Raw genomic sequence first — 11,210 nt, 5'->3', positions numbered from 1 at the left:
TAACAGAGGTAATTAAAACTAAAAGTGAGGAGTGGAAGTATGCTGCACAACTCACTGTATCATTTTCCTTTAATAAACGCACCATGGCATGTTAGATCCTCCTAGGATTATGGTACATTTAAACTGCACAAGAACTCCAGGGATCTCAGTGTGTCCAGTTAGGAAGTGCACAGTGTTGTGAACCAATTTCAGCAGCTTTGGTGCAAATGAATGTGACAGCGGGTGCACTGGACAGGCAACAACACAACCCCCAGATGGGTAATGGTGTTACAGGAAGAGACCATTTCTCCCTCCTTATTCCTCCTGATTCATCTTTTTCTAGTTCTGCTTATTGCTAGTGTCCTTGTTAGTGTTGGTAGTCCTGTTTTAGACTGTTAAGTAGGACATTTTCAATGAATCAACAAAAATCTTTTTTATATTTACAGGACAGTCTAGGCAATGAGCAATCAGAGGCTTTCTCCTTCTTTTTTTGTAATTTTACACATTTCTTTCTTACAATTTAAGCCCAAAGAGTCATGCTGATAGAGTAGATCAGCTTTATCAGTTGAAAAATTGAGAAACTGGGTTGAAACTGCACTTCTTTTTCGTATATTAAGATATCTCCGGGATTAGATGTGTACTTAACCTCATGTACACTGACAGAAAGGGGAGTTTCTGGCACACTTCAGATTAAACTGTGCTGTGTAGGTGGCTCACGCCACGATACAAAATGAGTTTGACGTCCCTGAGTTTCTAAGCTGCAGTACCACTCCTGCCGCAGGAGGTGTCAGTAGTGAGCAAAGCAGTGCGGATGTACCGTCAGCTTAAAGTGAAGACAAAGAAGAGTAAACACCAACAGTGCATCGCTTGCAAAGGTACCAAGGTGCAAATTTCTATTTTATTTTCTCACCCTGTCATAATTTGAAGGTATAAAGTCGTTCATTACTTTATAACAACATAACCATGCAGCTAGCGGCTAATGTTAGCAGCTAGCTTCAGCTGCGTAATCAGAAGCAGCGTAGTTGAGCTTAGCTGTCATGAGTTGGTGTGTGGGGGTGTGGAGCTCTGCCCAGCAGGCTCGATGCTCCGTGTTCTTTTATATTCTATGTTACAGGATCGATAATTTGCTATTTTTAGTCTTGCTTCTATTACACGGTCTTCGTCTGTGCTTCTTGCGGCTTTTATATTGCCTCTTTTCCCTGCAGATTATTTTCTGACCCAGATAAAATAAAAAACAGCGCAGCAGCAGTAACAAGGCTCTGAAAATGGACACAAGAGCCTTGAAGAATCCCTACCCCGACTATGATGGGAGCCTCGCATCCACACAGGCGTTTTTTGACTTTCAGGGAAAGGTAATGCATGAAAAAGAAGTGTGTGAGCATGTCTTTCATGTCCGCCATGATATTTACAGTTTTTGTTTTGTATTTTTTTAAACCCTTAGCTCACACCAGAGTTTGCCCAGCGGCTGAGCAGCAAGATCAGCGAGCTGTTAGGTGTCATGGAGAATGGGCTTAGGTCTGCTGATCCCAGAGACTGCACTGCTTACACTGGCTGGGCAGGTGATGATAGCATTACACAGCTGGGATAAATAAGTCAAGTAGCAGGGAAATGCACGTAACTGTGCACATGCTGTGAGACTGTTCTGTCGTTTACCTGGTATGCAGCTTTACTTCAGTGAGACCTTCTTTTTTTATGTGGACTACTAATGAACATGAATTAGTGTGTAATTATGTCTTCCAACAGACTGATACCTTCTTCTAAACTTAATTAATTCATTAATAATACATAAGAGCGAGTGCCGTGGTGCCATTTAGCATAACCTTTAACCTCCACTAACTTAACTCCACTAACTGCATGTCTTTGGACTGTGGGCAGTCTTGTCTTTTGACCACGCATACACAGGGAGAACATCCAAACTCCACACAGAAAGTCCCCGGCCAGATGGTGGATTCAAACCCTGGACCTTCTTGCTAAGCCAACATTAAGCCAGCTAATGTTAGGCTTGAGTGTCCTAAAAATCATACTTTGTCTCCAATAAGCAGTAGTTTTATAAGAGTTGTTTAAGTGTCCAGGTACAACAATGTTAGAGCTGCTTCAAAGAACATTTTGGTAAGGCTTGCTAACAGCAGCTAACAGAGGCTAACAGCAGCAAAAACAGCAGTGCTTGGAAAAGTTCAGGATATCCTCAACAACTCACCTCAGTATCACTGTCATCAGACAGAAGGGGGCTTAAAGGACTTATCGACTCATATTAGACTTTTACAGCCTCTTTCAGAGTAAATAAAGGTGGACACTTCTTCTTCGTCTTGAATAGCATTGACAGCTGAGGTAAACAGTACAAATACATTCAGTACAAATAAATGGCAGCCAGAGTTGTTTGTCCTAAAGCAGCGATGGTAGCTAGGATTATGCAATTGAAATGGGAGGGCTAAGAAAACAGAACTCAGTTGACTGAAATCTACTGGCATCTAATTGCAAGATACAGTATACCTTTAAATTAAGAAAAATTTCTGGGGCGCTTTCCAAACTTTCAACATTGTGTCTTAAAAGGCATCGCCCTGCTCTATCTGCACCTCCACGATGTGTTCAGGGAGCCCTCGTTCCTTCACAAAGCTCTCGAGCATGTCACCCAGAGCCTCAAGTGCCTGACCCGGCGCCATGACGTCACCTTCCTGTGTGGGGATGCGGGGCCGCTGGCCGTGGCTGCTGTCGTCTTCTATCGCCTTCAGAGAGTGCAAGAGAGCGACGAGTGCATCAACAGGTCAGCCTCATATAAGTCGGTATAAGTAATGAATTTAGGTGTACATTAAAGTGTACTACGTAACCACCACTGTGTCTGCAGCAGTTTTCTCCTTTCTTGGAAGGTTTCTCTTTAGGAAAATGTGTTTTGATGCCAGATTTCTTCTCCTGTTTGACAGGCGATAGTTTTCCTGGCCCAAAAAAAATGTCAAATGCACTAAAGAAAATACTGAAAAAGGCTTTTTATTTTATGGATTTGCTCTGTAATGTCACTCCACTGTTACTGAAACGCTCTCTAGCACTCACATTTGCAGCATTGTTTTCCTGCAAAACCTCACCTCCTGTGAAAGACTTCTCCTTGAGAGTCTTCTGTTACAGGTTAGAGGCACGTCTGCCTCTGTGGGGATCTCCTCCATGATGTTGTGAAACACATAGAGCACCAGTCTGAGCCTGTGAGCTGCAAAAAGAAACATTTTGTCCCTGTTAATAATTTAGACCCCCACCCCCCCCTCCGTAGCCATTAAAATATGCAGTTTGTATAGCCTACATCATTTTGTTGCGTGCCAGCATGTTTTCTTCAATACAACTGCACTTAGTATTATTGAGGCTATTACAGCTTTATTAAGTATCTGCAGTATGAATCAAATGCACTCGAATGGAGCCGATTGGACCAGTTTAATTCCCAGCTTAATGGTCCGGATCTAGTTCATTTAACTGCCGGAGCTGGAATCGCATTTATGATATAATTAATTGTACGCGCTTATAGGTCGTCATAAATAGAAGGTCTATTTTAAGATGTGGTTCAGTGGTGCAAAAAATCTGTCACAAACTTCCTGTGCCTCTCCACCAGGCTGATGCAGTACCACCAGACGGTGGTGAAGGGTTCGGGCGGGCTGCCAGACGAGCTGCTGTATGGGCGGGTGGGCTACCTCTACTCACTGGTCTTCATCAACCAGCAGCTTGGAAAAGACAGGATTCCAGATGGATACATCCAACAGGTGATTCAGAAACAGTGCGCTCAGTCCAAAGTTTTTTATTTTGTTGTATTTTCTTTGTGAGAGCGACAGTTGCCATAGAAACCTCTAGGTTTAAACCATTTTCTCTCATTTATCTCCACTAATTTATATTTTTGCTTCCTTCCGCAGATCACCCAGGCTGTGCTGGAATCGGGTGAGCACCTCAGTAGGAAGTTCCGGGTCCAGAACCAGAGCCCCCTGATGTACGAGTGGTACCAGGAGCAGTATGTGGGGGCCGCCCACGGCCTGGCTGGCATCTACTACTTCCTCATGCAGGTAGAACAGGATCCTGGTTTTAGATGCAAGTGGAGTAGTCTTGTGCTTGTGCAGGCCATATGGGAAATAATTTTCTGTGGTTTTGCAGTAATTCGGTGTACTTTGTGGTTGTGTATAATGCACTTTCATTCGAAGGGATCTATGGCTGCACCAAGAACTCTGAAAGCTGAAGTTATTAAATTTTCAGTTCTAAGAATCAAAGAAAACATACAAATCCCTCTCCTCGTTTAAGAAGCCAGCCTGCAAATATTTGTTATGCCATCTAAAAAGTTAATTATGCTAGCTCCAAAGTTAACTTTCTAATAAGTGCTCTTGTGCAGAAGCTAATCTGTCTGTTTCCAGGGTACCTCGCGCTCTACCAAAGTTGCCACCTGTCACCTTTTTTTCCTCCGCTGAACTTGATCTAACCCCTCCTTCACAGCCTGGCTTTGTGTTCTCGGAGGAGCTCGTGCACAGGCTGGTGAAACCCAGCGTCGACCACGTCTGCCGTCTTAAGTTCCCCTCGGGAAACTACCCTCCCTGCATGGGGGACGATCGAGACCTGCTGGTGCACTGGTGCCACGGATCTCCAGGGGTCGTGTACATGCTCCTGCAGGCCTACAAGGTAAAGACTGAGAGCTTGAAAATTTGATTACTCATTTGCAGAAAGAAACAGTGAGTCTGTTCAGTCTGTTTGTGTACCAGGTCCTACATGAAACTGCATTTAGTTAGTCTGTTCACCGGGACAGTGTTAAGCAGAAAAGTCAGCAGTTGTAATGCATAAAAAAAAAAGCAGCAGTTGTAATGCATAAAAAAAAAAGTAATGCATAAAAGTGCAGTTGTATGGATGTTGTTAGGGTTCAAATATTGAGGAGGGATACAGGAGGAATTCCAAAATAACAACACTGATCCGGCCGGGTGGAGTCAAACGATGATTTTAATGAACACGCGTGGAGAGATGAACACTGTTACACAATCAGCATCGATCTCTCTCGAACAATACACAATCAGTTGTTTTTATACCATCAGGGAAATTTATAACGCCCCCTCATGCGTTAAGCAGATACAATATATGCATACATCAAATCAAAACCACAATGACTTTTAACACAGTTTGCAAAACAACATCGCCTTGTCTCCATCCCAGGTGTCTTCCTGTCGCTGCCGGACGCTCGCTTATCGTCTGGAACATCAGGCACACATTCTGCAACAAACTGTTCTTTTGCAGGCACAATTTTGCAGTTGCAAGCTTTTACAAAATATTATTTGAACCTTCACCTACCCCTGAGTCTAACTGCTGTGTAAGTGTGTGTATGTGTACGTGTGTGTGTGTGTGTGTGGCTCGACCTCACACGAACTTTGTCTTATGAGAAGAGAGGCCAATTCTCATGTGCATAATAACCTAACTGAAACTATATCTGTAATATGTTGAATAAATGTTTTAATCAAGAACCTCTACTAAAAGCTTAATCAAAAGATATAAATGAATAAAAGACAATAATGAATAACCTGGTTATTCAAATAGCATCCTCCCAACAGCTCCTCAAAGTAACTTACACTTAGACTCTGCTTTAGTTTCACTTTCACAAGCACACTCTGCAAAAGCCTGCGCTTCCTGTCTACTTTGGCACAGAGTGTACTCAGAGTTAGGCCTTTCTTTTATAACCCAACAGAATCAGCACATACACATTTAAGATTATAACAAGCATTCAAAAGCATTTAAGATTATTGATTTAACTCAACAGTTTAAAGTGGTTATAACTGCACCTGTAATAAAGGCTAATTGGGTACCAATATGTTTAAACATCTGAATACAATATCAATATTAATTATTAATGCAATGGTAATGATGATGATTATTAACAATAGCAGCAAAATATTTCTCTAATCCCCACAATGTGTTAGCTGTAAGTATGAATTTAAAGATTAAACTGCATTAATATTTTTGTTAACTGTCCATAAAATTAAATAGTTAAACAGTTAAAATGCATAACTGTGCAAAAGTCTTGAGCCATCTTTCAGCTCATTATATTTTGCTCCTTGTCAGCACCTATTTCCAGATTTCCTAGCAACATATAAAGAAATGAGGGGTGACTCAAGACTTTTGCACAGTACTTTAGCTAAGTGAACTGGTGGATAAGCAGTTCAAACCAGTCACTAAACATTGTGGGCAGCTGTTAACTGGAATAGTCACTAAAAGCTGCGGGTAAAGGGTTGAAATAAGTTGTTACTTATGGATGGTTATAAACAGTTAGCTAAGCCTAACTGACAAATTAAAGGGGTTCTGTGGGGTACTTGGTTAAAAACCACTGTCTGAGAAACACAGGGGTCATCGAAAGACTCATAGTGCCATCTTGTGGTGAAGTAGAGTCATGTTTTAATCTCATAAAATTCTCCCTTTTCTGTCTAAATTGAATAATATTGCCAATGAATGACATTTGAAGGACAAACAGTCCTCACAGAACATATCCACAGAACAGTTTATTTGTAGTATTTCTTAACTTATCGTGCTACATGAGACAGAGGGTATCGTTTATACAGTACCGCTGAGGTTCTCTTTTTAACTTGGAGGTTTTTTTTAATTCAGATCTCACAGAAATCAAGATCTGCTTTATGCTTATCACAGTTAAGATGATGACATGTCCCTCATTCCAGGCTTTCAGAGTTCCTCAGTACCTGGGCGACGCTCTGCAGTGCGGGGAGGTGGTGTGGTGGTACGGCCTGCTGAAAAAGGGCTACGGCCTGTGCCACGGCGCGGCTGGTAACGCCTACACCTTCTTGGCGTTGTACCGGCATACGCAGGATCCGAAGCACCTGTACAGAGCCTGCATGGTGAGAGGACATAAAAGCTCTTTAATAATGTAATCACTCCTGGGCTGCAGCGGCCAGTCGTCTGATCAAATAACTGCAAATATTAATTGCGTCGCACCAGCAGTGCATCCATCATAATTAGTGTCCAAAGGCTTGATTAATGCCTCCACTGTTTGAGGCTGTAGAGTTATGACTAGGGGTTCCTCATAAGAGCAGGACGTTTTTTATCCCTGAAATTTTAATGCGTTTGTAGAAAGCCACGAGAAGTCCTTTTATAATTCCATTTTTGAGTCTCTGTCGCGTCCTCCCTCGACGCTCAACGACTTTGATGTGAGACGCAAAAGTCATATTGAACTTCAGTTCAAAGCTTAACCAATCAGAACGTAGTTGGTCACTCGCCAGCCCTAAAATTGAAAATTATTCCAGAAACGATGGGCATGTGAGAGGCAGGGCCTTTTATGTTTATTGACAGCAGGTCGGTCGCTGTCTGTGCGAGTTGGCGTCAAAGCGTGGCTCGCTAGCCGCTAGCGAGCTGGTCTTGGATGCACTCCAGATGGCGAGAGTTCCACGTGTGCTTTCATTAATATGAATCTATTCATTGATGGAAATAGACTCCTCAGATGTGTTGCCTGCCTCCAAGCACAACATTGTGGTCGTAATCCGATACATCGACAGATGCTCGGATTTCACGGAGAAGGGCCCGATTTTTAGGACTTGTTGACATTTGCTCGCTGTTCTCCGGAGACGGATCAGCGGTCCAGTGTCATTACTGTTGTAACATTACTTTCTCTTTCGCTGCAGTTTGCAGACTGGTGTATGAACTACGGCAAACATGGATGTCGGACACCAGACACTCCCTTCTCTCTCTTTGAAGGTAATGCATAATGGCAGATCCAACCTCCCAAAAATATCATGTTACGCACAAAAGGGCATTTTTTAAGTTTTTGTTACATGTGTCACAGATTACAAGGTAAACTAAGCACTACATTTTTAGTGATGCCATTTTTCTGGGTTTGGTACATCGTTAGATATTTAAGACTTGCTGTTGCCAGGTTGCAGGCATGGCTTACATTGTAGTAAGAATTACAAGTGCAAATAAATGACTCATGCTGTGAGATTACAGGAGTAGTGCAGTGGAAATTGAATAAGATTATTTTGAAAGGAGCTAAATTGGCTTCTGTGGTAAGAAATATGAAGTTGGCAGAACTTGTAATCACAGCCAGCTGCTTCACACATGTTCATCTGTCCCTCACACATAAATGCACAATGTACTGCCAGAAGTATTCACTCGTCTGCCTTCCCAAACACATGAACTTGAGCGACATCCCATTCTTAACCCATCGGGTTTAATATGATGTCAGATCATGCTTTCGCAGCTATAACAGTTTCAACTCTTCCTGGAAGTCTTTCCACAGGTTTAGGAGTGTTTATGGGAATTACTGACCGTTCTTCCAGAAGCACATTTGTGAGGTCAGACTGTGAGCCAGGCCTGGCTCACAGTCTCCGCTCTAATTCATCCCAAAGCTGTTCTGTCGGGTTAAGGTCAGCACTCTGTGAAGGCCAGTCAACTTCTTCCACACCAAACGTGCACATCCATGTCTTTATGGACCTTGCTTTGTTCACTGGTGTGCAGTCACGTTGGAACAGGAAGGGTCCATCCCCAAATTGTTCCCACAAAGTTAGGAGCATGACATGGTCAAAATGTCTTTGTAGTCTGAAGCATTAAGATTTCTTTTTATGGGAACCAAGGGGCCAAGCTCAACTTCTGAAAGACAAGCCCACACCTTGGCCCCCCCTCCACCAAACTTTACACTTGGCACAGTGAAGTTCATGGAGTACCATTCCCCTGGCAACCGCCCAACCAAGAGTGGATGGAGAAGTGTGATTCGTCACTCCAGAGAACACGTCTCAGCGTGGAAACCAATTCCATAAAGCTCTCTCCATACTGTTCTTGAACTAATCAGAAGCCACATGAAGTTTGGAGGTCTGTAGCGATTGACTGTGCAAAACGTTAGTGACCTCTGCGCACCATCCACTTCAACGCACTCTACCATCTACCACTCTATGGCTGAGTTGTTAGCATTCCCAATTGCTTCCATTTTGCTATAATCCCACTAACAGCTGACTGTGGAATATTTAGTAGTGACGAACTTTCACGACTGGACTTGTTGCACAATAAGATGGCATATCTTATCACTGTACCACTCTGGAAGTCACTGAGCTGCTAGAAGCAGTCTGCAGGCCTAGGTGTTTGATTTTATACACCTGTTGCCATGGAAACTTTTGGAACACCTGATTTTGAATGGGTGAGTGAATACTTTCTGCAGTGCAGTGTTAAAGCAGCCAGGGTTGCAGGTTTAACAAAAAGGGTACAAATATCAGCTTTCTAATAATTACATCAACCAAACTGATTCTCTGTTACTAAGTGAATGTAGAAAACTGATAAGCTGCCTTACCAAGGTCAGTTCTTAGTGATAGTGGATGTATCCACTGCAATATTAAATTATGAGATAATGCTATAGCTATATTTGTGTACAACACACAGACGAATGTGTTTTTACTAGAGAAACATATAAATAAAATACCAGAATCTTCAAAGTCTTTGGATTTCTGCCCCAACAGCAGAAACGTGGTGGAGAGGTTCAGTTCAGTCTCTAGCAACAGCAGTCAGCTCCAGCTGTCTGGGTAGTCTGTTTTAGAGACGATTCAAAGTCCTGCTTTGGTAATCATTCAAATATAACTGTATTAAAAAAAACATAATGACTCATAAGTAAAGTATATAATTCATCTGATAGGAATAAGTGATACATGCATGAGACCACAGCTAGCTGACTGGGGAGGCCAGATTATTGGTCGTGTATCTACGGAAACTAAACTAACTAAACAGTGTCCCTTCTTCTTATCAGGCATGGCAGGCACCATCTACTTCCTGGCTGACCTTCTGCATCCAATGAGCGCCCGCTTCCCGGCCTTTGAGGTGTAGAAAGTGTCCGCGGGTAATGATCCCAGACCCACACTGGAAATCATTGAATAAGAAGACCCACACCGCTCTGCTCTTTGTCACACATGGGCACCGCAGTCATGACGGCTGGCTTTTAATTCAACATTCAGACATTGTGCCATGTTTTTCCTGCTTTTCCCACCTGGAAACGTCATGTGTTATTAACAATACATTTCCTGTAATGTTTTGGAAACGTGTCAAGGTTGTGAGCTTCCCTAGCATGCCCCAGCAACCCCTGCTCTGTGAACTAAAAGGAAGGGAACTAATTTTAAAATGAAAACGTGGGAAAGCTGACTGTAATTTTTTTTAGCACTTAGCTGTATATATCTGTCTGCTGTCTGTAAGTTTAAATGCTTTTGTTTTCTATTGTCTTACTTGTTTTGGGTGTAGAAATGTCTGGTGCAATGCTCCGTTGCGTTGCACCAGACATAACACAGCTGCCTAGTTTGTCGATGTTGTGCAGCGGTGAAGAAAAAGCACAGAGGGGCAGCAGAGAGCCACAAAGTTCACTCAGTGGTGACTTCATTAGCAGTGTATTTATATCTCATCAGATGTTTTTTTTTTTTTTTTCATTATCATTTGGTGTATGCAAGCAAAGTTTGGGTTTAAACTGGCTTTAAGTGATAAATATTGTATTGCAATGAGTTGAATTTTCTCTTTTTCTTCCTCTGTGGGACCATTAGCTCATCTAATCCAGTCTTTTCCATATAAGGCTCATGTACCAAGCAGCAACACAATGCCATCTCTCTTTTTTAAGCTCCCTGCCAGAGCTTCTTTATGACCCAAGGCCAGCTTGGTAGGAGGAGGTGGTGAAGGGGGAGGTGGCTACTGTACCAGGGAGTCTTGAGACCCCAGTCTTCGCAGAGCAAACGCAGCGTAGGAGAAACTCAACACCACCAGTGGGAATGAGAGTAAAAATAGAGCTCATCTGTCCAGGAGGGGAGTGGTCTCCAAAGGCATGTGCTTCACTGTGCTTCACTGTGGTTCACGCGATCCTGCAAGTGTCCTCCAACGTGTCCGTTCTGATGCTCAGCAGCTGATTGCTTTGTGTTACATAGACGATGACAACTTAGGCAGCCTAGCAGCACTATAAGTGTCTTTCCTTCCTTTTGGACCTACTTTAGAGAAAACATTTCTTCTATTTTAACAATCGTGTCTGTGTGTGTGTGTGTGTGTGTGTATGTGTATATGTATGTGTGTATATATATATATATATATATATATATATATATATATATATATATATATATATATATATATATATATTTGTACAATTCTATCGAGCTTGAAAGTCAATATTTGGTGTGACCACCTTTATTCTTCAGCACAGTCTGAACTCTCTTAGGCAGCTTTCTTGTTATTTCTTTAAGTCGTCTTCAGGAATAGTTCTCCAGGCTTCTTGAAGGACA

The 11,210-nt window shown here is 42.4% G+C and overlaps 1 protein-coding gene across 2 annotated transcripts; it reads left to right on the top strand.

The window, feature by feature from the left end:
• The first annotated feature begins 750 nt into the window (after positions 1–750).
• On the top strand, positions 751–10,445 carry lancl1 (LanC antibiotic synthetase component C-like 1 (bacterial)). 2 transcript variants are annotated; one of them, XM_084922004.1, is made up of 10 exons: positions 751–854; positions 1,185–1,331; positions 1,421–1,538; positions 2,530–2,740; positions 3,569–3,716; positions 3,864–4,010; positions 4,432–4,614; positions 6,645–6,821; positions 7,602–7,674; positions 9,707–10,445. In XM_084922004.1, exons 2-10 carry the CDS (start codon positions 1,245–1,247, stop codon positions 9,781–9,783), a joined length of 1,221 nt encoding a protein of 406 aa, XP_084778130.1. In that variant the 5' UTR covers positions 751–854; positions 1,185–1,244; the 3' UTR covers positions 9,784–10,445. The 2 variants fall into 2 exon arrangements, with proteins under 2 accessions (XP_084778130.1, XP_084778131.1); XM_084922005.1 differs by having other exon boundaries at positions 760–862.
• The last annotated feature ends 765 nt before the right edge of the window (positions 10,446–11,210 follow it).

The sequence above is a fragment of the Perissodus microlepis genome, chromosome 23 (genome assembly GCF_051167445.1).
Source record: "Perissodus microlepis isolate ML-2025 ecotype Zambia chromosome 23, ASM5116744v1, whole genome shotgun sequence".
Classification (NCBI taxonomy): Eukaryota; Metazoa; Chordata; class Actinopteri; order Cichliformes; family Cichlidae; genus Perissodus; species Perissodus microlepis.
This window is presented reverse-complemented; position numbering and strand designations above follow the sequence as displayed.